The following is a 27967-nucleotide window of genomic DNA, read 5'->3' on the forward strand; positions in this document are numbered from 1 at the left end:
TAGAGGCATTTGAAGAGCCACACTTCTGCTGGGGGTTGGGAGTAAGTTTTATTTGGAGGAAAAATTAACTCTAAAAAGAAGAAGGAGCATGGCTGGCATTGGGAATTTCAAATCTAGGTTACCTTCTCTAAAAATAAATTTATTTTTTGCTTAATACTAACCTTCCTGGCCAGGCGCAGTGGCTCATGCCTGTAATCCCAGCACTTTGGGAGGCAAAGGTGGGCCAATCACCTGAGGTCAGGATTTCCAGACCAGCCTGGCCAACACGGTGAAACCCCGTCTATACTAAAAATACAAAAAATTATCCACGTGTGGTGGCGCATGTCTGTAATCCCAGCTATTCGAGAGGCTGAGGCAGGAGAATAGCTTGAACCTGGGAGGCAGAAGTTGCAGTGAGCCAAGATAGTGCCACTGCACTCCAGCCTGGGTGACAGAGTGAGACTCCATCTTAACAACAACAACAACAACTAACTTTCCTGCATAAAAGTCCAAGGTGATTTCTAAGACCATACACTGACTCTTGCTAAATGGAAATTAGCCTGGACTAGAGGTAAGACATAAAAAAAAAAAAAAAATCACTAGGAAGAATATGGAGCAGAGTTATTTTAATAAGATCATGAGATCCAGACCAGGATTCTAAACATTCTAACACTATACTTACAATAGAGCTATGCAGAAAAGTAACTGCATTTTATTATTATAATGATTAATTATTACTTAGTGGAAACCTAAATAAGAAGAAAAGCTTTAGACCCTGCTAAAAAACGAACAAAAAACAAAACAAAATAAAATTTCAAGAAAACCTGCATAAAAAACAAACAAACAAAAAAAAAAACTGCATTAAAAAAAAAAAGGAAACAGTGGCCCAACAAGCTAAGGCTGCAATGTTGCAGTGCTGGCAGATGAGTTAAAGCAAATGTGGAATGAACTATCACCATAGCAATGACAACCATCTCAGAAATGGGGGAGCTCACGTTTCATGTACACTTAATGGACATTTATAAGCAGGGATCTGTGAGTTTGGCTATAATTCAGAAAGTAGCAGACTACTCGACACATGTCCTTTGGCAAGGGATTTTAAGAGCACATAGTATACTTAAAATAATCATGCTTTACATTTAAATAATGCTTTATAGCTTACCATCACATTTCTGGTAAGCATTATCTTATCTGAATTTGAAATTTGAGATCCTTTACCTACTTAGCAGTCTTTGAGTAAAAGTGCCTGAAGGCTGGGCACGATGCCTTGCGCCTGTAATCCCAAAACTTTGGGAGGCTGAGGCGGGTGGATCACAAGGTCAGGAGTTTGAGACCAGCCTGACCAACATGGTGAAACCCCGTCTCTACAAAAAAATACAAAAATTAGCCAGGTGTGGTGGCGGGCGCCTGTAATCCCAGCTACTCAGAGGCTGAGGCAGGAGAATCATTTGAACCTAGGAGGCAGAGGTTGCAGTGAGCCAAAATCATGACATTGCACTCCAGCCTGGACAACAGAGCGAGACTCCTACTCAAAAAAAAAAAAAAAGTGCCCGATATTTAATTTCTGAGCTTTTGGTTTATTTGCCTATGAAATGGGGCCCTATCAAGTTTTTATTGCCCAGGACTGTTTCAAGAGACAAATATAACTAGATGAAAGGCTTTAAAAAATGTAAAAGGTGGCCAGGCGCGGTGGCTCACCTCTGTAATCCCAGCACTTGGGAGGCTGGGTGGATCACTTGAGGTCAGGAGTTCGAGACTAGCTTGACCAACATGGTAAAACCCCATCTCTACTAAAAATACAAACAATTAGCCAGGCATGGTGGCACACGCTTGTAATCCCAGCTACTCTGGAGACTGAGGCAGGTGAATCGCTTGAACCTGGGAGGCAGAGGTTGCAGTGAGCAGAAATCCTGCCATTGCACTCCAGCCTGGGCGACAGAGCGAGACTTTGTTTCAAACCAAACAAAAATGTTATCAGAATGTGTTATTATATTATTATTATTATTATTATTATTACTGGTTACTAATAATACTGAGAACAGTGAGATTTTCCTTTTCAAGTTAGGAGGATACATACAGAAAGGGGATGACCCCCAATTCTTTTTGCTTACAACCAGTTTTCCATGGTAAATAATGTGGGTAAATTTTAAACATTAATCTACCTATATGGGAAATTTTTTTTTTTTTGAGAAAAATCTATAAGAATTAAAACCAAGGTAGAATTTCAGGCTTTGAGAAGCATGAATCTTACTAGGAGACTGAGAAGAGAAAATAATAAACCTATCTGGACTCCAAAATTTTGTGGCCTGATAGGCTATATCGTTCCCACCACACCAAAAGCTCAGTGGAGGCATTTAGAATACAGGAAAATGGCTGTATGTTTAAAAAAAAAAAAAAAGAGAGAGAGAGAGAGACAGAGAAAATAAAAATAAAAAGGCGCTACTGCAAGATGGGATACAATGCATCACTGTTGCACTTGGTGGCATAAATAAATAATCATACAATTAATTGTGATTCGCTGTATAAATAAAGCATCATAGCAGAATAACCTTTCTTATATATAGCATTTGCCTACACAATTTTAATAAATGTGGCAGATACTAAGAAACTCTGATCTATTAGCCCCCTTCAGTTCTTAAACAAGGAGGAAATCACACCTAAATGAAGTCTTAAAAAATGTTTCAGCCACCAAAATTATTTTAAAATGTAACAGAAACATGGAAATGGTCTATTGGTGGATAGTGTTGAGCAAGAAGAAAAGGGCTTCTTTAAAAAGAACTCTTTAAATATTTTAGAATTTTAATCGTATTATTGATTTCTATCTATCTTTCTCTCTCTCTCTCTCTCTCTCTCTCTCTCTCTCTCTCTCTCTCTCTCTCTTTTATTTCTTAAGATTCCCTGTAATGAGATTAAATAGTCCAGGCAATACAAACAGAAAGGATAACCACATAAACATTTTTCAAGCAACAGATGAATCTGCATGTCACAAATTAGCAACCATATCAAAAGACAGCCATTTGATCTACATTTTCAGTGGTAGGGATGTATAGATGGATGTCTTGTTTTATATGTTGGGACTAGAAAGTTAGTAAAAAGTCTTGTCCTACATGTGAGTAAGTCCTCATCCTTCCTCCTCTCCCTGTCCCCAATCAATAATTCAGGTCCAGAAGAGGTACGTCACCTCTGCAAAAGGAAGCCTGGTCAAAAACTGTAGCCTGCTTTGACAAACTGCAGTGGTACAGTTTCAGCTAGCAGCTAACACTGGCTATCATATTTCAGGCTTATGCTAGACATGGCCCATGGTTTACCAGCCCATCTTCTGGACTATGCTGCATCCAAAGGTGTTTGGCCACCAGCACCCAAGAACAAAGCCAGGACAAGGTGCAAGGTAACCCTAGCAAATATGCCTTTTGTTAAAGTTAATTTTTACTCCTGGTGACAAAATAAGGGGAGACAAAGGGAACTTCTAATATTCTTAAGACTGGTCCCAAACATGGACAGTTTGCTGCAGGATTGATGGCTGCACAATCTATGGTATAAGTCTCCAGTCCTGATGTAAGTGGACTGTGTCTCCTCCACCCCCACCCACAGGAAGAATAGAAGACTCGGATCATGGCAAAGCATTCCTTAGTGGAGATCTGCTAGGAAAGCTTCATTTCACAAAGGAGGCAACTGAGGCCCTGCATGTAAGGCACATTACCAATTTGACAATTAGGGGTCAGGTGCACACTGTCACTTGGGTCTCCTGTCTGTACCCATTTGTGTCCTCCTACCCCAAATTTACAGGTTTGCTTCCCAGGATATATACAGAAAGGGGATGACCCCCAATTCTTTTTGCTTACAACCAGTCTTCCATGGTAAATAATGTGAGTAAATTTTAAACACTAATCTGAGCTGTGCTTGGAATATTGAAATGGGTCTGTTATGGCGAAATCAGATGTCTGCAGGGAAACCAGTGCATTGTCATTTAATGTTTGGTAGCTTTAGTCTAGCTGAGACATTTGAAATTTAAAACAACTACCATATTATATGTTTTTGGGTAAATGATAATGTTATGATCTACCTGGATGGGCATACACAAAATGATCCTCACATCTAAAATTGTGATTTGTGAGAGCCACATCACAGTAGCATAGTTATATGCCAGTAATGCCATTAATAAAAAACCATCACAAGTTCTAACACATTTAACAAATGTAGCGCAGTCTTAAAAACTGTGATCTTGAAATCCCTTGAAAGGTCTTAGAGAATAAAATGTAAAAATTAAGCTTGTGAAGTTCGTTTGAAAGTTTTCATTTAAACCACATATTAAGACCATTGCTAATTGCTGATTTGATTAAATGTGGCAAAAATAGTTAATGCCCCAGATTTAAGTTAAGAAGTCTTGGGGGGCTGGGGGGTGGGGAACTGGGAATGGCCGCGGAAAGACTGGGAAATACAGGAGAGAGTCTTGCTGTGGGTTGCGGAGGGGGATCCTGGAGAGAGGAGGGCACCAAGAGGTGGGGAAATGTGAGCAGAGGAGGGGAGGAAGGTAGAAGGGCCACCAGAATACCCTCCTGATGAGAATATCATGATTTTTAACTTCTGTAATCAAAAGACCTTTATATATTTTTTGTATACAGAGCCAATTTGCAGAAGACCTTACCTTTGACAAGCCTCTTTGCCCCCAGCTAAAGCTGCTTGAAAAAATTCACATGCAAACATTTACGTGTTTCACAAGTCATATTCACAGTTTTGCCATACTTTGTCCACACACTTCAAATACACTCAGCGCATTTTTTGAAAATTTTTATTTTAGTTGCATTTCAAACACAAAGGTGACATTCCACTCCCAACACATACCCCCATCTTTTTAAACCAAGCCCCTCCTACTGTACTCTTTGTAAAAATGATTGGCTTACCTCAGGCTCTTTGCTAGGAAAAAAAATTATTTCATATTTTTTAAACACAGCCACGCCCACCCCCTTGGAACCAGCCCCCACGTGGTTTGGGATTCAGACTTGCCTACAGCAGGTTGTTTCCCCTTTCCCCCATCCCCCGACCAGGAGAGCTGAGTGTGTGCAGAATACCGAACTGATGTGTGCAGCCCCGGGCGCCCCAGATACCTGTGTGTCTGGTTTTTCAACTGTAAAGGCGGGAGGGTTTGGCGAACGAATGAGAAGTGAGGAAACGCTTAGCGCAAAAGGAAAAAGAGAGAAAGACATACAGGAACAAGGTTACGGAGGCCGGCAAAAAGCGATCCCCCGCTCCCCCAGGCCAGGTGCTCCGCTTATTTCCCGGGAGGCCCCGCCACCTTCCCCGCGCTTACTCCGCACGGCTCACCGCAGAGCTCCCGGGCGCAGGTACCACCAGAGTGTGCGAACACTGAAAGTTTTTTGCCCGCGCCATGGCGCAAACCACAAGACAGCCCGTTCCCAAGTACAAGTACACAGTCGCCGGGTAATTTGGGGGTGCCGGGATAGGAACGGGAGACACTTGAGCGTATCATGCACAGGCGAACACAGAATATGGACACCAACACACACCAACGACAAGCTGTCTGAGTCCAAGCAGCCGTGCCAGGCGAGGCGGGGGCGCGCCTTTCCCAACGACCCCAGCCCACCATGGACCCCACCAGCCTAGCCAGGGGAGCCCTGGGGCCCCTCCCCGGCAGTTCCTGGCTCACCTGAAGCCCCTGCCTGTCCAGCTTACGGTTGCTGGCGCTGGCCTGTCCAGCCGGAAACGACCCTCAGTGTCGCTCGGCACCACTTTTCTCCCTGGAGGGCATATACTTCGGCCACCCGAATCCACCCAAGATCCCCTCCCGCTCCCAGGGCATAGTTAGGGTCCCTCCCTGGAACTTTCTAGCAAGCTCTTCCCGCCTTTGGCTGGATCCCCTCCTCCCACTGCCGAGCCCCGAGCCCCACCAGGCAGCCCTGCCACCCCCTACCCAGTTCCCCGGCGGCCCTGCTGCCCGCAGGCAGAGTCCGCCGCATTACCTAGAAGCAGCAGGCGGTGCGTACACATGTAGCCCATCTTTTCGTCCTGGAGTTGTTTGTCGATGAGCTTGCTGCGTTTCTTCTCTGCGCGCTTCTGGGCCCGCTTCTCCAGGGCTTCTTTGCGCATCTGTCTGCGCTTCTCTGCCAGGGGTACCTTCTTGACCTTGGGGGAGCGCGAGACTTTGGGCTGGGGACTCTCAGATCGACCGAAGCAGCCCCCGAAGGCTTGCATGAGAAAGTTGCGGAGTAAGTTGCGCCTGGGCTTTCGGCGGCGGCGATTTCGCCGATGCTGAAACCAGCGGATGCATCCGAAGGTCCCATCGTCGGACTCGTCTCCGCTGGAGTCATCGTCGCTGCTGGCCGCCCCTTCATCGTAGTAACCGCGGCGGCTGCGCTCGGACTTGCCCCGCCAAGCAGACGCGCGAGTAGGCCGCGGAGTAGGCGGATCGGCAGCCTGGATCTCGGGGCTGGGGGGTCTAAGGAGATGGAGCTTGCGTCTGGCCCCGGAGGCAGGGGCTGCAGAGGCCGCCCGGGCGGCTTGGGCTGCCCGGGTGGCAGAAGCGGCTGGGGCAGTGGGAGCCCCGGCGTCAGGCGCAGCTGGGGCGACATGGGCTGCCCGGGTCTCAGCAGCCGCAGGGGCGGCGGGAACCTCAGGGGCTGCCCCGGCATCTGGATCGGCTGGGGCGTCAGGGGCTGCCCCGGCATCTGGAACCGCTGGGGCGTCAGGGGCTGCCCCGGCGTCTGGATCGGCCGGGGCGTCAGGGGCAGCCCCGGAGTCGGGATCCGCCGGGGCGTCAGGGGCCGCCCCGGAGTCGGGATCGGCCGGGGCGTCAGGGGCCGCCCCGGAGTCGGGATCGGCCGGGGCGGCAGGGGCTGCCCCGGAGTCGGGATCTTCTGGGGCTGCCCCAGAGTCGGGATCTTCTGGGGCTGCCCTGGAGTCGGGATCTGCTGGGGCTGCACGGGCTGCCCCGGTGGCGGTATCCGCTGAGGCTGCCCCGGCGGCAGGGGATCCGTACCCCGGAGAGGGGACTTTTCCTCCCTCCGCGGCATCAGCGGCTGTGCTTCCTTCCATCTCTGCTGCTTCCTCCTCAACTGGGGGTCTCTCTGCTCGCTCTCTCTTATCTGGGGCTCCGGAGACCTTGATGGGCGGGCCGTCAAGCGCGATTGGGGGGCTGTCCATGTTGACGGGAGCGTCGTCGACCCCAGCGGGGGCGCTGCCCATCTCGAGTGGGGGTCCGGAGATCTCCATCGGGGGGCTACTGCCCGTGAAGTTAGGAGGAGGTCTGACAGCCTCTCGGGATGGGCTGCCGATGGCGCCTGGGACCCAGAGGGGAGGCGCGTTCGCGGCGGGAGTGAGGCGGACCGCACTCGAGGCCGCGACTGCCGCGAACTGGCCGCCGCCGTCAACTTGTGCGATAACTCGGGAAAGCCCCGGGGGTGGGCTGTCGTCCCCAAATCCTTCTCCGTCAAGCTCAAATGGCATAGTCTCCTCAGGGGGAGGGCTGTAGCCTCCTCTGGAGCCAGTCTTTGCAGGCCTGAGGGCTTGGGGCTCCTCGGGAGGAGCTCCGGGGACCCCTGCAGCACCTGGGCCTCCTGGAGCAAGGTCTGGGACCTGTAAGAGAGGTTGACTGCAGCCTCTCTTGGCAGGCTGGTCAAACTCAAAGGGCATAGCTTCTTCTGGTGGAGGGCTGTATCCTCCCAGGCCTGGTCTGGCACCACTGAAGGCTCCAGGTTCCATGAATGCTGGGCCGGAGGCCTCAAGGCCTGCATGGGCCCCACTGGGGGATCCAGGCTGCTCCAGTGTAGGCCAGAAGCCTCCCAAGCTGGACTGTTCCACCTCGAAGGGCATTGCTTCCTCAGGAGGTGGGCTGTAGCTTCCATTGGCTCCAGCTTCCCTGAATGCCAGGTTGAGGACCTGAAAGTTGGGCCTGGAGACCTCTGGGGGTCCACAGGCCTCGCTGTCATTCTTGATGGGGATGGGCTCGTTGTGAGGCGGTTCGGTCTCCATCTCTTCGGCTGGGCTAGGCCCAGCACCGGGGGCAGCTGCCCCTGGGGCCTCCAAAGATGGTTGATCGGGTTGTTCCCCGATTTCAGGGGGGATATCGCGTTGTCCTGACATATTATTGCCGTCGAGGCAGTTGCGCATGCCCATAACACGGTGGCGGCCTCTCAAAATAAGTTTGGGGCTCCGTAAGACGGAGCACCCAACCGAACTAGGGTGAAAAAATTATTATTATTATTAAATCAAAGTACCAGCTGGAAAGTTCACCAGCCTCACTTTCCAACCCTTGTGAGGTTGGGGGGTTCAAGGCCTGGAACCCTAGACCGAGGCTGAAGCAACTCAATTGTTGCTGGTGGAGTCTTGGCTCCTTTCTGGCCACTTTTTATCCCCTCAGTATGCCCCCCAGCCCCTCTTCCTTCGTCTGTCCTTATGCCCTCCTCTCTCTTTCTTTTTCCTCCAGGCCAGTCCCGCCTGCTTGGATCTGACGAGCGTGCCGATTCGGTCCGAAAATCGCCAGTAGCGCTCTCTCTCTGCCACCAGAGGACGCCGGTTCCAGTGCCGAGCTGGCTCCAGCTCCAGGATCCTGCTCCTGGCGCCAGCGACCCGGGACTTTGGGTAAGGGGGCTGACGAGCGCAGGCCTCGCAGGGACGTTTTGGCTCCTTCCACTCCTCTCCCTGACTGATTTGGAATCTTTCTCCTCGCTTCTCCCCTGGCCAGAGAAAGCTCTCCTGCGTTGCAGAACACGTGACGCAAGACGTGGGCCTCGGGACGCTGGAGTACAGGAGCTGAAACCCTCCCTCCCCAACCCAACCGACTCCTCGGGGGAGGGGGGACTGAAGAAGGGTTTCATCACCCCAGGATACCCCTGAAACCCTGAGTCATAGCCCCCAGCCTCCAGGCAGCCCCGGATCTCAAGCCCCCAGTCCAGAGCGCAAGGCTTTTGGTGCCTGGGAAGGGGCGCAGGCACACGTGGGGATGCGACAGGTGGTCGTGAGACCACCAGAGAAGCAGAGAGAGACGAGGGAGAGGGGATGCCGAGTATGCGAGCACACAATTTGTTTTTTAAATGCCTTGGATGTACTTTTTGCTGCTTTTGTTTGTCGCTTGCTGAGGTTGGCTCCGGTAAAGCACTTTAACAGCCCCCACACTCATCATACTCTAGGGGTCTCCGCAGTGGTCCACAGCGGCGCAAGCAGGGCGCTCCCTTGTTTATGTGGATGGTGACGCAGGGGAATAAGAAGGTCTCGGGTGCGTACCACCAAGAGCAAAGCCCCCTAGGCAGTAGCTGCGGTGGCACCGATGGAGGGGTGGGGAGCGTGCTGCGCAGAGGGGGACCCCACAAAGCGGCCTCAGAGTTTCGCAGGTCCTGCTGTTCTAGGGAAGGGTTAAAGGGGATTTTGGTTGGCGTTTATGGCTGGTTTAGGGTGATTTCGAGAGTAGACAACGCTGTGGGCACTGAGCCCACAGATAAACACCATGCCGCGCGGCAACCGCAGCTGAGGTGCGCTGCTCGCTGCTTCCGGCGCCGGCCGCAGCGCCGGTCAGTCCGCTCCTTTAGCCCCACTACAGCCTGTCTCCAGCACCCTTCCAGGCCCTCTCCTCTCGCTATGGGTATCTTAGGGTAGTCGCTTTAGTTTTCCACTGCTAGAGCCTACTGAGGCGGCACTGAGCCCGCCAACCGGCCACAAACCCAGCGGTTGCCCTCGCAGCTGCACTCCCACTACCATGCTGCGGTGGGCTCAGAGCTAGCCAAAGGTAAATACCCAAACCACCTGGTGACCTTGGTGTGTGCACATGCTATGCTCTGGTCTGGGGTCTGCTGAGGGATTTGAGCCCGGGAGAAAAGCTACTGTTAGGGGGTCACGTAAAACCCGGCAGGTGCGCATCAGGTCGGTCTCATCAATAAGATAGATTGGCGAGCCACGTCTAGGCACAGAGCAGCTGGGCAGGAGGCAGGGGGTCACCTGACCTGCAGAGTCCTGTGAGAGGAGAGGCTGGGTGAGTGTTACACAGGGCGGGCTGCAGCAAGCAGGGCGCACAGCGCCGGCCGCTGTATGCGAGCTGCAGGCGGGCGAATCACTGCACGGTGCGATACCGCCTAGTCTAATGCATCCCTCTTAGAGCCAGGGTACCACAGGCACCGCGCATCCTTGCCCCCCTGCGTCCACCATCCACGTGGCCAGGCAGCAGGGAAAGAGGCGAATACAGCAGGACCCCGGTAAACGTGTGGGATCCCCCAAAGATATGTCGCTTTAGCTCTATGGGTCTACACACTTCCAGCTGTCAACACTGAACTTTGGTTCAAACTTTGGCCAACTAACTCCACACAAAATGGCTTAGCCACTTGGGCATCCACTGAACGGCCGCTCAACTGGGTCCCAGCACCAACTCACTCCCCTAAGACCCCAGCGCCGGGTCAGCCATTGGGCTGGGGTCATGCCAATCATAGCTGCCTGGCGAATGAGCAGGGGGCGTCAGACCGGAAACCGGATATGGGTGGGAGGTCCAATAGGGGGCGCCGCGTTGGAACGCCCGAAGAGGTTGTGCTGCTGGGGTGGTTGGAAGTCGTTGGGGGACGGGTGTATGGCGGCTAGGCCTGGAAGACCTCGAGGACCGCTAGCGCCGTGGGGTCACCCTTCCTCATGCCACAGGTTGCCAAGCCTCGGGGGAGAGGTGGGGTCCCAGGGTCCAACCCTTGGGTGTATTGATGGCGGCAGGCTAACCTAGCCAACGGGGTGCCGCTGCTGGGAGAGGCGAGGAGCAAGAAGATTTCCAGGGCTGGGAGGTAGAGGGCCGGGACTACGAGGAGAGGGCTTACTGCGAGGAGCAGCCCAGGATGGCTAAGGAGTTGAGGCTCCAGGGATGCTGAGCCTGCACAAGTGGAAGGTCAGTAGACACTGGGGTTGGAGCCCCAGGGAGAATGCGATGGGTGCTCCGAAGGGGTGGTTTGCTCTCGTCAGGCCTCGCGCTCACCCCCAAAGCACCATTTGTCGAGGAACGGGTTCAGGGTCTCTGTTGGACACCCTCATGGGTCTGTGGGACCCCTTTGATCATTCTTTCTGGTATCATGATTCTTTGCCAGGGGAGCACATGCATCGAGGTGATTAAAAAAAGTTAGGCAAATACCAATTCCTCATCCTAGGGAGTAGAGCAGCATAAAAATGAAAGAAAAGACCTCCACTTGGGGAGACCTTGAAAGTCTTGGTGGAGAAAATGGCTTTTTATATGGGCCTCCAAGGAAGGATAGACGCCTTGGCTATGAATAGAAGGTGGTAGTGGGGGATGGGAGACGGTTTGCCCACCACGAACAAAGGAAATAATGGTAAGAAACATGGGGCGTGGCTGGGTAAACACAACTGGCCACCTTGGGTGGCTCTTCGGGAGCAGGGGGAGAAAAGTCAGGAGAAATTAGATAGAATCTCTCTGAGGATGGCATGGAGTATGAGGGCAAGCACTTTGAGGCTATTTTGGCAGGAAACAGAAAGGATGTTGAAAGTTTTTTGTTCTGCAAGTGAGGATTTGAGCCTACTTTTAGGAAAGGCAGAAGCAGCACGGAAGATGATCCTGATGGAGAGAGAACAAAGGAAAGGGGTTATGCACAAAGGAGATGTTTAAAGGAGAGACCTAGCACGGTGAAGGAAGCAGGAATGCTGAAGGATGACACTCAAGAGGGGTCCCAAAGAATCCTCCTGGAGCACCTCTTATTGCTAGAAAGATACAAAAAATGGAGGAGCCAAAGTGTGGCACCCAGATGGATGAAACACTGGGAGTTGGACAGGGAAGTCAGTGGGAGGGACTGGCAAGGTGGCAGTGCTGATTTGGTTTTAGACATGGCAGAGTTAAAGGAACTTTGAGCAGCTGGGATAGAGATTTTTGCAGGGAAATCTGAAATTTAGGGAGGGAAGGTCTGAAATTTAGAAAAAGATGAAGACCACACATTCAAATTGGCAATCGTCCTTACAAAGATGAATTTATGGAGTCAGAGAAAACTGTTTAGGGGAGAAATACATTTGGTAACAGAATCTTGAACAATTGGCGCACTGGATAGGAAAAAGGGATACAGTCCAGGAGTGAGCAGGGAGGACTCAGAAGGGAGAGATGGGAGCACACCAGAGGAAGGGGTTTCAGAACCACTCATTACATTTTATCTAGATTTGGTGTTTTAGCCTCTGCACTAGTGGTATTTGGGGCCAGGCAATTCTTTGTTGTGGTGACTGCCCTGTGCATTGTAGGATGTTGAGCAGCATCCCTAGCCTCTACCCACTAGATGCCAGTAGCATCCCCTTAGTTTTAACAACCAAAAATGTCTCCAGACTTTGCCAAATGTCCTCTGGGGGGCAAAATCTCCCCCAGTTGAAAATCACCACTATGAGCTGAGAAAGGACCCTTAGATTTGAATAGGAATTGCCTTAATCTAAAGGTAAATTAAGACCAGGAAGGATAAATCCCAGTATTTAACCCTGATATTCCCCCATTTTCCCACTCTTGTTATTTCTCTGTAGTGACTGGCTACCAGTCTCTGAAAAACCTAAGTCCTATAGGTGAGTGGAGCTAAGAGCTGAAACATCAGTAGTGGGGTCAGGGACCGCAGAAGTGTGGCCAGATGTTCAAGGAGTTGACCCACCTGTGGCACCTGAAAGGCCACAGGGACCTGAGGAATCCGGTATAGTAAGAGCTGGGGGTGATCAGCTAGTGGGTTTACTGGGGTCCACCTTGATTGGCCTGATTGGTTGGCTTGTCTGGTGATCCTCCTGAGGGCTGATAATTTTGCTAACTCAAGATAGAAACGTGGCCTTGATCTGGATGGAGATGGCCAGTGCTGGATGTTAGTGGGCAGCGTCATCTGGGGCCTAACCTTGCCAGGGACATTTTTAGGATCTGCCATTATAATTGTATAATAGCAAAGTACCTTAAACATAGCTTTCCAATGCTGGATGGATTGCCATCATGGGAGAAGATGAATATGTGATAGGACTGAGGAAGGAAAGTCAATTAATGTGTTTATGCAGCTAAGGAAGAGGAAGTCAGGAGAGGCTGATGCCTGAAAAAAAGGCTGAGTTGGGATGGATAGAAGCTGTATGCCAGGGTCCTGACCCCTGTCCTGAGGGGCTGTGTGCTGGAGTGCAGGGCTGCAGTGAGATGATGTGTCAAGTTTGGGAGGACAGGATTGGCTGTCAAAACCCAGGGATGGGTTACTTGAAAATTGTGTATACTTGGCTACTTAAAAATAATAGCCTCTGCACTTGATGTACTAAGAAAGGGATGGGAAAAATTTCTCATGCTTCCATTAAACTCTGCATTTCTGAGGAAAGCCAAATGGCCCAGGTGCCACAGGTGGCAAACAGTGGCTTTTTGAAAATATGGAACCCCAAATGGAAAGAATGTATGTATTTCTTTACCGTTGACTCTCTGAACAGCACCATTACAGCCCCATTCCTTGGTAGCCCCAGGTGATGCCCTGGGCTTCCCAAACTTAGTCTCTCACCTCTCTATTGACGCTTTCATGGCACATGTATTCAACAAGTGATTGTGTTTCTACTTACATTCTGGGATTCTTACTCATTACCAAAAGCACAAGGCATATCTCAAGTTTTGGTAGCTACCTGTCAGCTTTCTGGGTTTATCCCTGTAGGCAACAAAGATAAAGCAAAGTAGAGAGAGGGAGGGGAGGTGAGCGAAAGGGAAGGGAACAGGAACCATGAACAACAGTATTTTTTTTTGGTAGTCATTTTCCTTTTGGTCTGTAGCTTTGCAGGGAGGTGGGTGGTGAAGTTTGCAGAAGTGCCTTCTCTATAGCCCATTCATGTCATTAGTTGTGAGTGAGTTTCTTTCAACTGAGAAAAAAGTAAAAGCAGAAAGAGAAGGTAGAAAAGAATTTAGGCAACTATGATGTTTCTCAGCCTCCCAGTGACAAATGTTTTCTGAGTGCTGACTGAGTAGTAATAGACTTTGAAGCTGTACAATTCATTACTTTTCAATCAAGACTTGCTGCTGCCATCCTTTTCCCTTCAGCCTCTTCTCTGCCCGCCTTGGCCGGTGGAGGCAGCAGCATACAGCTGTCTGCAGAGGGGTCTGTGTGGCCAGGCTGTTTGAAGCAAATGCCAGCTAAAGGAAAAAGGCCTCAAATGGATGAGGCAAGATACCAGGTTAGAGGCAGATACAAGGCTGATATTAGAGGTAGTGGAAATAGTCTTTATGAAAATACTTGATATGCTCAGATTAAAAAGCCTGCATCATGAATTTAGACCCCTTCACTCAGCTAATTAGCTGTAGCTCAGCAACCTTCTCAAAAGGTACACCAAATTCTGTTTGAGCCAAGGCATGCCACTGTCCTCTCACCACCTGTGCTTCAACAGTGGGTCCAGACGTTTTTTCTGTGGTTGCCTGAGCTGGGCTGTGGATTCCTTCTCCAGACTAGCTGATGATGCAGCAAAGAATTTCAGGGGAGAAGAGGCCATTCCAAAAAAGATGAACAGCACCATGGGAAAGAAACTAAGAGAGAGGCAAAAGTAGGGGTTGGACAAGGGGAAAGAGGGAATCCCGGAAGGTAAATTTGGCTTTAGTGGAAGCTCTGCTTAAAATTTCTGCAATTCATGGTGGAAATTCCAGCCACCCTGGGGGCTTCTGGGCATCATTGTTTAAGGGGAATGGTATATTTCACCTTCTCGAACAACCTCAATTACCCAGAGCAAATTTTCCTAATGAAATCTAGTTGAGACAGCGACATAAGCCAGGACACTCAGAAACCAGCTCTCACATGGGGTTGGGGGGAGAAGAAACGTGGTCTTCTGCTGGCTGCCAGTCTTTGGCGTGTGCCCCTTGGACCCCTCAAGTTTGAGAGTGGGGACCTTGAAGACCAACCTTGCTGTGAACCAAAACCCAAGGCTCTAGACGGCTAGATTTCTAGGTGTTAAATCTTTCTCTTTGAGCGTAGCAATTGAAGTACTTGTGTGAAAACTCCACACCTGTGAAATTGGAATTTTTGGACCAGGTCTGTAAGAAACTCTCAGGGGAAGGCCGGGCCCGGTGGCTCGCGCCTGTAATCCCAGCACTTTGGGAGGCGGAGACGGGCGGATCACGAGATTGGGAGATCGAGACCATCCTGGCTAACACGGTGAAATCCCGTCTCTACTAAAAATACAAAAAACTAGCCCAGCGTGGTGGCGGGCGCCTGTAGCTCCAGCTACTCAGGAGGCTGAGGCAGGAGAATGGCGTGAACCCAGGAGGCAGAGCTTGCCGTGAGCCGAGATCGTGCCACTGCACCCCAGCCTGGGCGACAGAGTGAGACTCTGTCTCAAAAAGAAAGAAAGAAAGAAAAGAAACTCTCAGGGGGACAGTGATGTTAACGGTGTTGCATCTGTGAGCCTCATTAGTAGCCCTCCAATGCCATATCTGGCTTTTAAAAATGCCCTTCCTAATGCTGAGCTAAAGTCTGTCCCTTGGTACACTTTGTTCTAACCCCCTCAGCCACCAGATACTTGAAGCTGCCCTCAACCTTTCTCTCTTCAAGACTCTCTTTATTCCTTCAAACAACTTTATAACCCCCAAATTTCCTGGCTTTGTGACCCGCTTCCCCATTTCTAAATCTTCTTTTCTGCTCCTTCCCAGGGGTTGTCTTGTCTGCCCACATCTTCCTTTTTTCTGTGATCCCTCAAATTCTTCTTTTCCTTTTGTCTTCCTTAAATCTCTCCCCACTTTACGGCCACCACCTACCCTCTGTCCGTGCAGCCTGGGTTTATGTTGGGCTTTCTCACAGTCATGTGCCCTGCTAATTTGTAACATACTTACCCTAAAATCAACCCACAAAATAAACACACAGGCTATGCCCAGTGGGAGCTGGGAAGGCAGCCTCCCCATTTCTACCCGGGAATAGTTGCAGAGTCCTGCCTCTGCTGGCTGAGCATTGTCAACAGGTGATGGTGGCCCTGCATTGCAGGCTCTTGGCCTTGGAAGAACTAAGTCACTAGGCTGCTTATTCTGGCTTCTCTGCCCTGTGAATTAATGGCCACTAGTGCTTGGACCAGAGTAGCTATTGGAGGCGTTTGGAAAAACTCATGAGATTTTTAAACAAGGGAAAAAAACAAATACCAGTAAAAAATTTACCTCCCCACCACGTACGGCCTTTTGATATGTAAGAAAGAAATTATAAAACAAAAATGGGTGCTAAATCACTTAATTTGACAGAATCAGATTTTTGTTGTTGTTGTTTGTTTTTGAAATATTTGCTTTGTTTATCTCGTGCATCTGTGATGGAGGCAAAATTGGTTTTGGGGGATGCGGTGTGCAAAAAAGTCTTAGTTGTGACAAGGCCCTGCAGTACATAAACAGATAATGGGGTATAGCTATATGTCCATGGTATTAAAATGTCATGGGGAGGGGCAAATAAGGAATATATGTCTGAAGAAGCTAAGAGGGAAGTGATCATGAAAAAAACAAAGGTTGAGAAAACTGTAGCTTCTATCCCATTTTTTTTTTTCAGGTCTAACTTAACCAGAACACTTAAAACTGTTACCAAAAATCTTTCAACAACACTTGTGGTCACTTAACCAATGTTCCCATCAGTCTGCCGTCTCCCACAGTGGTTAGCCTCTCCAAGCCGCAGTACTAGGTCAGTACTTGCAGCCATGCTGCCTGCTCCTGCTCTGAAAAGCTTGTTCTTAGACACCAAGGTCAGGGAGAGAAGGTGGGGAACATATGCACACATAAAACACACACTCAATATGACTCTCAGGATGGCTAAATTTTTCCAGTTTAGGGAAAGGACAAGTGGAATTCTGCATTCTCTAAACTGCTTTTTTAGACCATTTTGCAACCAACTGTAAAGCAGATTTGACAAAATTTACATGAAACCAACACAAAACAGATTTCTTCATAGCTGGTGCTTTTTTTGCTTTTTGGGTTTTTGGTTTTGTTTTTTTTTTTTTTTTTGGAGACAGAATCTCACACTGTAGACCGGGCTGGAGTGCAATGGCGTAATCTCTAGCTGGTGCTTTCTATTTGATCAACTTTTGAAGTTTTTTTGGAGTTCCATTAGGGTTAAAATCACTAGTATAGAGTCAAATTGGACAACCCCAGCCTTCTTAAACTAATCAATCTAGACATTTGGAGCAGAAAGGGATAAATAGGATCATCTCATTCAGCGACCTCATTTTAGAAGAAACTGAGGCAGAGGTGTAGGGTCTGACCTAAGGCCACTTGACAAGACCATGGCTAGAAGCAACCTGGGCTGCTAGCCCCAGGCATTTTGTCTTAGATCCCACTGCTCCAGTTTGGGACATGGTTACAGGAAATAGAGTCATTAGTGTCAAAACCCCCCAACAGAACAAGAAATTCCATCTCTCATTGTTGAACATGGGGATTAAAGATGTCATTTGAGCATCTCATCCCTCTGCTGGGCGATTTTTTAGAGAAGAGCAGTGCTTGAGCCAGCACATGACGTCACTGGCCTGGAGGCTTAATTTTATTTTAGTGATTTGGTTTTTGTGAATAGATCACCTTCCAGTTAAGAGACATGCTTTACTAACACCATGGATTCTGCTCAGTTTCCTCTCAACAGCTTCCCTCTTCTTGAAGAGCAGTATAATAATAACTGATAATTGAGGTAAATCCATGTCGATTATTTAAAAAGCAAAAAACCTCATTCTTACCAACACTGAAGTTTCAGCTTTCTTCCTCCTTAACCTACACAGCTGCAGAAAATGAAGGCTGAAGAGTCAAAGGCTGTAAGCAGCTGCAGAGTGAGAAAGGCTTGCAGTGCGTTAAAGAAACATCTCAAAACAATCCCAAACTGTAACATTTCTAATGCTTGAATTCTGATGAACATAAAGAGTTCTGTTTGCAAAACTTTAAACCTACATCAGGTTGACCCCACACAATGTTGGAACATTGCAGCATAATTTCCCAGCTCAAATAAGTTCAATTACAAGAGCACCTTTGGGTCGTCCTCCCCTCCCCCCAAAAAGCAAATTTCCATTAAGCAAATGATTAATGTAGTAAAGGAAATAACTTCAATATTGAGGGCATATCATCATGTTTAACTAGCTTTATTCTCCTGCTCCTCCTCCTCCCTCACCCTCCATTTGAAATATTAAAACTGGCTGGTAATTCACCTATGTGGTTAATGGTAAGATCTGCTTTTTCTTGAGAGCATATCCTCACCCCACAGACCTTACCTATGTAAAAGGGGCAAGTGGGCCTATTCAAATGCTAACCCCAGTTGAGCTGGGTAGACAAAGGGCCAGCTGGGAGACTAGTGAGTTGGGAATGCTTGGGGAACTTGCTAGAAATGGCTCTGGAAAAGGAAGGCAGCTGAATACCAGTTTCTCGGGCAGAAAGAAGGTTTGCTAAGTCTATGTAGCAAAATCCTGTCTTCTCAGGGAGGGTCATGCGTGCTCTCCTGGGGGGTTGGTATATCTCTGTTACTTTGTATGGTCTGCAGTGGCTTTTCCACCCTTGAATCAGGGTGTAGAGAGGGAAGCTGGGGGAGGGGAATTGAGCGGGGGAGAGTGTGTGCCGGTAGGTAACAGGTTTTCACAATTGGGCTGTAATGCAGATGGCGAGGCAGTTTGTGGAAGGCTGTCTGAAAGACAGTGTGTGTTCCTAGATTGGCCCTCCTTGCTACATGTGAACATGGTACGTTGCTTACAGTTCAGGAAACCTCCCTGTGTTAGGCTTCTGTTTAAAAAACAGCAAGATGGGTGTGAGGTGTGGGCTCGACACGGAGGGCTTTTAAAAAACTTGTTTATTCATCCTGCAACAAGGCTACACGCTCATTTCTCTAATGAATAAACCTAGCTCTGTGGGAAAACAGGTCTCCCAGACTACCCAGTCTGAAGAGAGCGCCCACACTTGAAAGGCACACCAAAAAATTCAACACAACCCCTGGTTTCTCCTGCTTGTCCCTAGAGACCTTTTGCTTGCTGAACTCAGGCTGAGACATTACCAGAGGAAAAACTGAACACTTAATGTCACAGAAAGCAACACACCATCATTGTTTACATTAAGTAGGAATTTCGATTTATGGGCAAGCCAAAAGCAGGGCACGCCTAGTCCTTCTGCAGCCTCCAAACTTCCGAGACTAACAATGCTGCCGCAGAAAACCACTTGCAAATAAACTGGCTTCTCCGTATTTGTTACGGAAGACCACAAAGGCATCTAACCACAGTTTGCGCTGCAGCCCAGCAGAACTAAGTCTTGGGCGCCGCGACGCCTTTCCTACGGAATAGGTCCTGGAAGGAAGACCATTTAAGGTATTTTCCTTCTGTCATCATCCTTTTCTTAGGAGTTCAAAACCTGACCGTCATTCATTTCAAGCCCTCAAAACGCTTTACTTTTCCTCTAAATCATTGTCATCCGAGTAATTCAAGCCGGCGCAAAATGAGACACGCACACCAGAAAAAAAAATTTCCAAGTCGGATGAGATTTTTTAAAGACATTTCACTTATCAGTCTTCCCCCCAGGACTGGCGAGGAGAGCACGCCTTCCCTTCCGAAAGTGCGTTACCAGATTGCGGCCGTTTTTGTGCCGGGTCACCAGAGCAGATTCCCCTCCAGGTTACAGATTCTAAACTTAACTCTACCCGAGCTGAAAATGGCCGGAGCACGCCGCCTCCCCTCCCCAAGGCTGCCGAAGCCGCCGGCCCCTGCCTCTTCGACTGATCGTCCAAGGACTGGCGCCGGATCGAACACCTTTCCCCAGCTCTGCGGGTGCCGCGCTCTTTGGGAACGAATTGTAAGTTATCCTGATGTTAGACGCGACCCCCCTCTCCAGCCTGTCCCTTGTTCCGCTTTACCTTTCCTCTTGCGACCATCTCGAGGGCCTCCAGAGGTCCTGCGCAAACAGCCCAGGACGTCTCCTGCTAAGCTGCATGCAGCCTGGCCACCTAACCAGCTGCGCCAAAAGCCTGGCAATACCCCGACGTGACCATGCCTGTGCGTCCAACCCTGGTAGCCCGTAGGGGCACCCCCAGGGGTCCCCTTACCTCCCCTACCTTTCCCCCAAGTACTTCCCCCCAACTGCCCGCCGCCGGGAGAGGTCAGCTCCGGCGCGCGCGGGCAGGTGCGCACGCTCTTTGAGGCGGTCTCTGTCCCGGCAAGCGCCGGGAGGCGGGCTGTGGCGGCCAAGACTGGCGCGCGGCAGCGGGGGGCACTGGCGCGGAGGTCCCGCGGCTTCACTAGCAGCTCTGGGACCTGGGCTCCCGGCTCTGAGCTGCTTAGGCGCCGCGCGCGCGTGACTTCCCTCCCGGTGGTCAGTCTCCAGAGTTCTCGCCCAATCCCATTCTGATTACTTTCCACACATTGCAGCAGTGTCTCTACAGCGCGGCAGCTCTCACATCGTGAAAGTTGGCGCGCACCTCCGAACCACATTTTGGGCACCTGAGAAGGCCAACTTGTTTGAGACTAGTCTTTCTAGGAGGAAGAGAGGCGCGCAAAACAAGTGACTTACCAATGCCGTTTGGGTGTGCAGCTCCAAATCTGGGGTGCGTTCGGGATTCAGTCGCGCAGCCGGGGCACCAGCTCCGAGAGACCTCAGGTTGTCTCCAGCGGGACGCACGGTGTGCGCCCCGCCGTCCAACAAACCTTTGGCCACCAGGGCGCCCCTGGCATCCTGGAAAGTTTGGGGGAGCCCTCGCTGCCTCACCCTGATCCCCGGCCCTGGGCTGGCCAACTGAGCCTCCTCTCTTCCGACTCACCCCTGACCTGCCTTTCCTTCTCACCTCCTTTCCGCCCGCCGCTCCCACACCGCCCTCAGGCTTCCCCGTCTAGCAGTGGGCAACTAACCTGAATCCATGAAAACGAGGAGAATCTGGACGGCGTCCTCCATTAGTGACGCCGGATGGGGATGGGTCCCTTTTTGGAAGGGGACTCCGGGGACGCGTCACGGCGGGTGGGCTTCTTAGGCTTGCAGCGACGCCGCTGCTTCTTCTCCTTGGGCTCCTCAGACTCTTCGGGGTCCCTTGGATCTTTGTCTTCGGGCTTGAGCTCCTCCCCCTCCCTGGGGCTCTGGGGCTCCTGAGTGCTGGGTGGCGCGCGACTTGGGGAGGCGTCGGGGCTTCGCAACTTGAGAGCGTGCAGACGCTGGGTGAGAGACTGGCTGTCGGTGAGGGACTGGCCGAAGGTGGAGTGCTTGGGCACCACAGGGCCGCGCTCGTCTTCTGGCTCGGTCTCGGGCTCAGTGGTGGGGGCGGTCTCAGGCTCGGTCTCGAAGTCGGTCTCGGACTCGATTTCGGACTCGGTCTCGCTCTCGGTCTCGTAGTCGAACTCTTCCTCGTACTCTAGGCACTCGGGAAGGGACAGCTCAAGGTCTGCCTCCTCGTGCTCGTGGTCAGATTCCGATTCGGGGGGCTCAGGGAATACCTGAGCGCTGGAGCGGTGGTGGGCGTTCAGGAAGCTCCGGCGCTGCTGGGCACGGGCGTTGGAGGTGGCACGGGCGTTGGAGGTGGCAAGGGCGCGGAGGAGCGCGATGGAGCAGGAGAGCCAGAGGAGCGCGGTGGCTGCGCGGCGGCCTATGGGCGGGCACAGGTCGTTGTAATTATGGCGAGCTCGGCGCCACTGCTGAGCCCGGGACCTCCGATCCATCCTCTTAGGCGCACACCAAGAAGCCGACCTGCCCTCTGGCTCTGCAGAGAGCGGCTCCAAAGCGCATTGGCTGCTGGAACCGGGAAAGGTACACCCTATGAGGTGAGAAGCTGGCCCAGAGGTCCCAGCCTCACCTCCTTGTGAGGAGAAAAAGGGAAGCACCTACCTTCCTGACCACTTCAGAACTTTCTACAGCTCTGCGCCTTGCTTGCCTCTCTGAGCAAGAAGAAGGGATGGGAAAAGAGGGGAAAGGTCTGTCTCCTCCTGGGCTCCTCTCGCTGAGTCTTAGATTCCGCAGCCTAAGACTCGAGAGAGGTGCTTCCGCCGGTCCTCTTGCCTGGGAGAGGACAGAGGAGACTGAGGCGAGGAGGGACGGGCAGTGAGGTTCTGCGAAGTTGCGCGCCCGGACTTCTGCCGGGCATGTGCAGTAAGGAGGTGGGGGCCACCTCCCCGCGAGCTGCGCGGTGGCGCCGAGCCTGTGGCGCAGACCCTAGTGGGCCGGCAGGTGGCAGGAGGGAACCTTGTTTGAAAGGATTTGGGCGAAGCAATGGGCGGGGGGCCTGGCGGGTGGCAAGGAGCAAGCGGCAAGCTAGCCCAGGTCCAGTACTTGGGCAGGTGGGCACAGGTTTCTGTGGGATCGTGCCCCTCCCCAGTTTCCCCAGTTATTGGTGAAATAAACACAGCCTGGGTGCAGCTAAAAACCCAGAACCCCAAATAGCAAATATTCAGGAGAAAGAGGGTCTGTACACGAGTATTAAGCCCCCAGTATTTTCCAATGACTTAATAGTTTGAGGATGGTAACTTCAGGTAGTCATTAATCATGAAACTACCTTTAGCAGATCTGTTATAGTGACTGTAATTAGAGAAGTTTCCAAAAAATACGTGCTCAAACAGTCTGAATTGGCTAATTACCTCATCTTCTTCAACAAGGGCCCCCATGGTTGAGGTAGTAGTTTGCAAGTCTGCAAGCCCATCTGAGGACTGCCCTGAGCTCGACTGAGCTGAGAAGGTGGTGCTGGAACTCAGACTGGAGCTGAGAGCATGGGTAAAGGGAAGCGTTTCCTGCGTTCTCAGTACACACAACCACTTCTCTCCAGCGGGGCAGTTCAGGGTGACACGGAATCCTCACCGGAGGCCCCTTACAGCTGTTTCCTAGATAGGCTTTTAACAAAAGTATCTCTTTGAGCAATACTCATTGGGTGCCTTGCATGTGCCAAGCTGTGTTTTAGATGCTGAAGGTAGAGTAGTGAACAACAACAACAAAAGTATTGTATTAAGGAAAGGATATTTGGGATTAATTTGCTGTTAATCAGGAGATTGAATCAGTCCAAATCCCTCTGTACCCACCAACATTGTTTAATCCAGTTTGAATTCCACGTGAGAAAATGATTGGCTCAGGGCTAGGGGGCGGCCAGACACCACTAGATCGTGTTGTTGAACTCTGCAAGGCTGTAGACTTGGAGTCAATAGTGCTGCTGTTTCTTGGCCCTAGAAAATCAAATGACAGCCTACAGGAGGAAATCCCTGCAGTGGGAGCTAACCTGGCTGCTGCTTTTGGGGTGTGCATGTCCTCAGTCTGGCCCTCCATGATGATTATGGAGTGCCCTTTTGGCCATAGTGACAAGTCCAAAGGCGAAGCGAGCAAAGCCATCGTCCTGGAGTCCATGGGAGTATCAGGAAGGTTGTTTCACTTAGGACACATGTCACAGGTTGTAGTCCTTTCCTCCTCCTTGAGTCAGTATGGGGAATCTTCAAAAAAGAGGCTCCACCACTGGGTGGCCCACCAGGCCCTCCTGGTACTGGTACTTCTGCCTGGTGTGTGAAGAGTCAGTCAGGTACCCACAGCCATTCTCACCATGATGGAACTTAACCTCACACCTTCAACACCACACCCGCATTAAAGCCACCAAGTGCAGAGTTCATACCCCAGTGAGAGACCAGCAACTGCTTTGGATGTGTTGAGGTTTTCCTTTCCGCATCTTGGCTGTGTCTATAGCTTGCATCTTGCACTCTGTGTTAGTTTGTAGCCTTAAAATAGTGATTGGGCTGGGCCTGGTGGCTCTCACCTATAATCCCAGCACTTTGCGAGCCTGAGGCAGTTGGATCACTTGAGGCCAGGAATTCGAGAGCAGCCTGACCAACATGGTGAAACCCTGTCTCTACTAAAAATGCAAAAATTAGCCAGGCGTGTTGGTGCACGCCTGTAGTTCCAGCTACTCGGGTGGCTGAGCCACAAGAATTGCTTGAACCTGGGAGGTTGGTCTAATAACGTGGGATTGATTTGTCAAACCCCACAAAAGGACAAATGTCTATGTTCCAGTTGTGCCCTGCTCTACCACTTTTCCTGAGGAACTGCAAGGGTTTTATTATCACAGGTGCCTGCATGGCTGTGTGGATATTATCATGGGACACTCTACAGGGGCATTTAGAGCTGTGTATGTCAAATCCTGATCTCTGCCTCTCAGTCCTGACTAATGGGGCACATTTCTAGAGGGTCTGCCTACACTGACCCACCTACTTTATTTCTTCTAATTAGCACAGCTCCACTGACAGCATATGAAACAGAAAGATATTATTCAAGCTGATTTCAGGGCACATTGGAGGAAAAATCAGGAATATATGGGTGCTAGTAAATGTCCTTTGAATGGAAACTAATGTCAGCTGTCAGCAACAAGGTGGATTATGATTCTTCAGTGTACATAAGAAAGTACTTCATTCTTCAGATGGAGTGCTTTATGCCTATAAAGGAGATAGCAGCCCAGAGCTGATTCACTAATATAGATACACCGAGATTGCCTGCATTATTAAAAAATGTGCATTACATAATACATACTTTTGGACTAGATTCTGCATTAGCAATGCACTTTCTTTGCAAGATACATTTTAATCAGCAAACAAACATTTAACAAAACACTGCATTTTTGAGCCCCAGTCCTGTTTAGTTACAAATACATCTCAGTGTACATTCACTACAGGCTCTGGGAGGAAGGAGCGGGGGACTGCACTGAAATGCCATTCCATCTCACACTTAGTGCCGAGGTTGAGCAAATGGAGCTGTACAGAAGATGCTCTTTAAAATGCATTACGTGCATGACTTTAAAAAGTGCTTGCTGCAGAGTGAATTTCAAAAAGGAGCAAGTGGGTGATGAACGACCTCCGTTGTTACCGGGCTAAGGAACAAGGGGCTCTCTCTGCCAGTAAAGTGTCGGCATATATCACTTCCGGGACTCTGCTGGAGGGAGGCTCCTAAACCAGTTGGACAGGAAAGCCCTGTTCCCAGCTCACTACAGTATCATACAGTAAGCTTCTAATTTGGATAAATTGTGAAGAATACTGCCTTTAGCTCCTTAAAGGATTTTCATGTGGAAGAGACCTTAAGATTTATTGTATGTGGCTGTGGAGGGCAAAATTAGAACCTATTGGTGGTAGTTGTAGCAGAAAGCCTTCAGCGTAACCCAAAGAAGAATCTGATGTGGAGTGGGCTGTCAGAAAGCTGGCGCTTTGTCAGAAGCAATGTGAAGTCAAAGGACAGGTGACCACACACTGGAGATGTTTTTCCATGGTGTGCGTGAGGGAGTGGGGTTGGAACTTGGTGCCCACCACAGTCTTATCAGGTTAGCCTCTGATTCCATTGAAGGCCTCTGTAGGTTATGGGAGAAGGGTTTGGGGGCTCTACCGATGCACACGATCCTTCCCCCCTACTTTTTACTATTTTGGAAGCATTGAAAGTGCAAGTGGCTCAGTGACAGGAAGGAATGTTGGGGTGGCAGTTTTAGGACAGGGCAAACAGATGTGTGTGATGGACCCAGCGGCCTGTGGAGGAGCTTTCCTCACCAAGGCAGGGCGTGGAGGCTCTTTGCTCCACAACTCACCACTTGTTGAAGCAAAGAAATTAGTCAAGTCCATCTGTTGATTACATTGGTCCTCTTTGCCTCCTCTCCTGGAGCTGTCTCGGAAATTACAAATGAAATTCGCTATTTAGCAATCATGAATTGAGCCACTTCTATGATCCAGACACTATTCCGGGCATTGTGGGGAGATCGAAGTAATTGAGGATGAGCAATTCCTGCCATCCAACAACACACACATTGGTGTGAAGTGCCTCCAAATATTAAAACCAGATTGCTGACAGGTACAGAGTAATACATTCCAGCTCAGATAGACAGGGAGGGAAGTTGAGTAACTGGGTAGAATCAGAGGTACAGTTCATCTGGTGGTTTTCAGAAAGAGATGAGTCTTTACCTAGTCTGACTTTGAGATTTTCTTTTGATGTTTAAAAGCCCATGAGAATTGTTTTCAATCCACCTGTTTCTAACCATGTGTCTGTCATGTGCAAAGCCATGTGCTAGTGGCCCTGGGGGAGAGAGATGAATCATGGGTTCTCAGAAGGCTTGCAGGCTATTGTCAGGGGTCCCACAGACATCAACGCATTTTCCAAGATAAAACTCAAGATAATGGATCAGTTCTGCTCTGCCTGGTGAGCGGGTATAATCACTCTTGAAGATATTTTTTGGACAATCATTGCAAAGGACTATTTTTGGAGATGAAGAGCTTTTCACACTTTCCTTTGGATAGAAATGAATTCAGGGAGTTTGAAGTGCTCCCCACCCCTCACTGTGGCAATCAGCCAGTAAGGCTCAAACCCACTGAGAATTTGGTATTGGCCCCTCCCGCCTGTTCCACATAGGGGTCTAAGGTACAATGCCAAAGCATTTGTCTCAGTTCTCTAGGGTGCTATTTTGCTGTTATTCAGACTGCACTGATATCAATTGGCTCTCACCAGTAGAAATGGTGAAAACCTCAAGCTCCTGATTTTGAGATTTGGGGTTAATGCCATCTAGAGCTAAAAGCAAACAATAGAGGGAAATAATCACCTTTTTGACATGGCTGGTTTCTGTCCAGGCCATTGTTGGGATTACAATACTGTATTTGTGCTATTCATTTTTTTTTTTTTTTTTTTTTTTTTTTTTTTTTTTTTTTTTTTTTAAGACGGAGTCTCGCTCTGTCACCCAGGCTAGAGTGCTATGGCCGGATCTCAGCTCACTGCAAGCTCCGCCTCCCGGGTTCACGCCATTCTCCTGCCTCAGCCTCCCAGGTAGCTGGGACTACAGGCGTCCGCCACCTCGCCCGGCTAGTTTTTTGTATTTTTTAGTAGAGACGGGGTTTCACCGTGTTAGCCAGGATGGTCTCGATCTCCTGACCTCGTGATCCGCCCATCTCGGCCTCCCAAAGTGCTGGGATTACAGGCTTGAGCCACCGCGCCCAGCCTGTGCTATTCATTTTTAAAGGGAATAGGATCAGAATGGAGCCTTCGTTTTCTGCATAGAGATTGCTTGGAGCTGTCTTCCCAGGAGCTCCCTTACTTTCTCTTCACTTCGTGCTCTGTTGAGCTTCTCCTACTGATACAATGCCTATCTCCCTCTCTCTCCCTCTGCCACAGGAGGAGCAATTTCTAGACTCCTGATCCAACAGGAAACATCTAGAAGCCCCCTTGCTCAGGCAAAGCATCAGTACCCAAGAGGGGTACAGGCCTTCTTGGATATGGTGTCTCATTTCTCTGCCGTGGCCCTGGAGCTTGGCATTCTCGTGTACCCCGGGTCAGCCCCTGGACTCTGACACCCTGCCTTGCTTCATCCTGAGCTCCGACTGTCTGCCCAGCCGGACTTACACTGAGCTTGTCTGGTTCTTTCCTGCAGCCAGCTGAAACATCATTGTCCCAGGATACCCCCAGTCCACATGGTTCTGGCCCCAGATGTCTACCTCTGCCCTGCCCACCAGCAGCCATGCAGCCAGTGAGCTGTGGATGAAAACACTGCTGATTGCAAAGGCCCACTCAACTGTCAGGAAAGCTCTCGGCTCATGGCTTTGTCTTTTGTCCAGCTCTCCTGGACATCCTGTCTTTCCCCCAGCCCCTAGCCCTGACAGAGAGCCTCAAAGCTGTTTTCATCTCATCTGCTGAGGATCTGACTCACCCCATCAGACTTTTGGGAGGGAGGGAGCCAGCATGCCTCGAGCCCAGAGGGGAGAAACCCTTAGTGGTGTCACGGTTTAGGTACACGCTCATAGAAATCCTTGCAGCTCGAGCTCTTCAAAATATGATTAGACCAATTTTACATGTCTAGTCACTGAGGCTTCAGTAGATTGGGACTATTTCTATATGTGCAAAGTGAAGTGGAGAATTGAGGCAATTATCTTCGGGCAAATGAATCTGAGCATTGTAATCAGTCCATCCTGATAACTGGGGAGAAGTTGGCGTCATTCACTGTAGCACTGCTTTGCGTTAAAGAGAATTCTAAGATATTTGTTTGTTATATTCGCTTGGCTTCATTTTTCCAAAAGACAGTCCAGTGAAGGTCAGGTCCTGCCTCTTGCTGGTGTTAGGATGTGTGGTCCCCTTAGGTCTCAGTCAGGTGTGTGTGGTTGATCTGGA

General features: G+C 50.0%; 2 protein-coding genes and 1 long non-coding RNA gene across 4 annotated transcripts in view; 1 reads left to right on the forward strand and 2 right to left on the reverse strand.

Moving 5' to 3' along the window:
* The window catches only part of GNAS (GNAS complex locus), a 58325-nt gene extending 50216 nt beyond the window's left edge, over nt 1-8109 (reverse strand). The window contains exons 1-2 of one of the 2 annotated variants that reach the window (XM_030914319.1): nt 6953-8109; nt 5958-6826 (exon numbers count right to left, since the gene is read on the reverse strand). In XM_030914319.1, coding sequence (XP_030770179.1) covers nt 5958-6826; nt 6953-8109 — 2026 coding nt within the window. Of the gene's footprint in view, nt 1-5957 lie in introns of both variants that reach the window. The other variant, XM_030914318.1, reaches the window with a different exon arrangement.
* A 2441-nt stretch (nt 8110-10550) lies between these two features.
* LOC115892704 overlaps nt 10551-27967 on the forward strand; it is a 30091-nt gene continuing 12674 nt past the window's right edge. Inside the window, exon 1 of the long non-coding RNA XR_004052599.1 lies at nt 10551-10846. This is a non-coding gene — a long non-coding RNA (uncharacterized LOC115892704). The remainder of the gene's footprint in view (nt 10847-27967) is intronic.
* On the reverse strand, nt 20744-21943 carry LOC104663799 (neuroendocrine secretory protein 55). Its single transcript, XM_030914329.1, has 2 exons — nt 21704-21943; nt 20744-21610 (listed from the first exon to the last, which is right to left on the reverse strand). Exon 2 carries the CDS (start codon nt 21535-21537, stop codon nt 20782-20784), a length of 756 nt encoding a protein of 251 aa, XP_030770189.1. The 5' UTR covers nt 21538-21610; nt 21704-21943; the 3' UTR covers nt 20744-20781.

Source organism: Rhinopithecus roxellana, chromosome 13, assembly GCF_007565055.1.
Source record: "Rhinopithecus roxellana isolate Shanxi Qingling chromosome 13, ASM756505v1, whole genome shotgun sequence".
Taxonomy (NCBI): domain Eukaryota; kingdom Metazoa; phylum Chordata; class Mammalia; order Primates; family Cercopithecidae; genus Rhinopithecus; species Rhinopithecus roxellana.

Bases quoted from the DNA above. Each gene is read 5' to 3' on its own strand.
- LOC104663799 (XM_030914329.1), bottom strand. From the start codon at position 21,537: ATGGATCGGAGGTCCCGGGCTCAGCAGTGGCGCCGAGCTCGCCATAAT.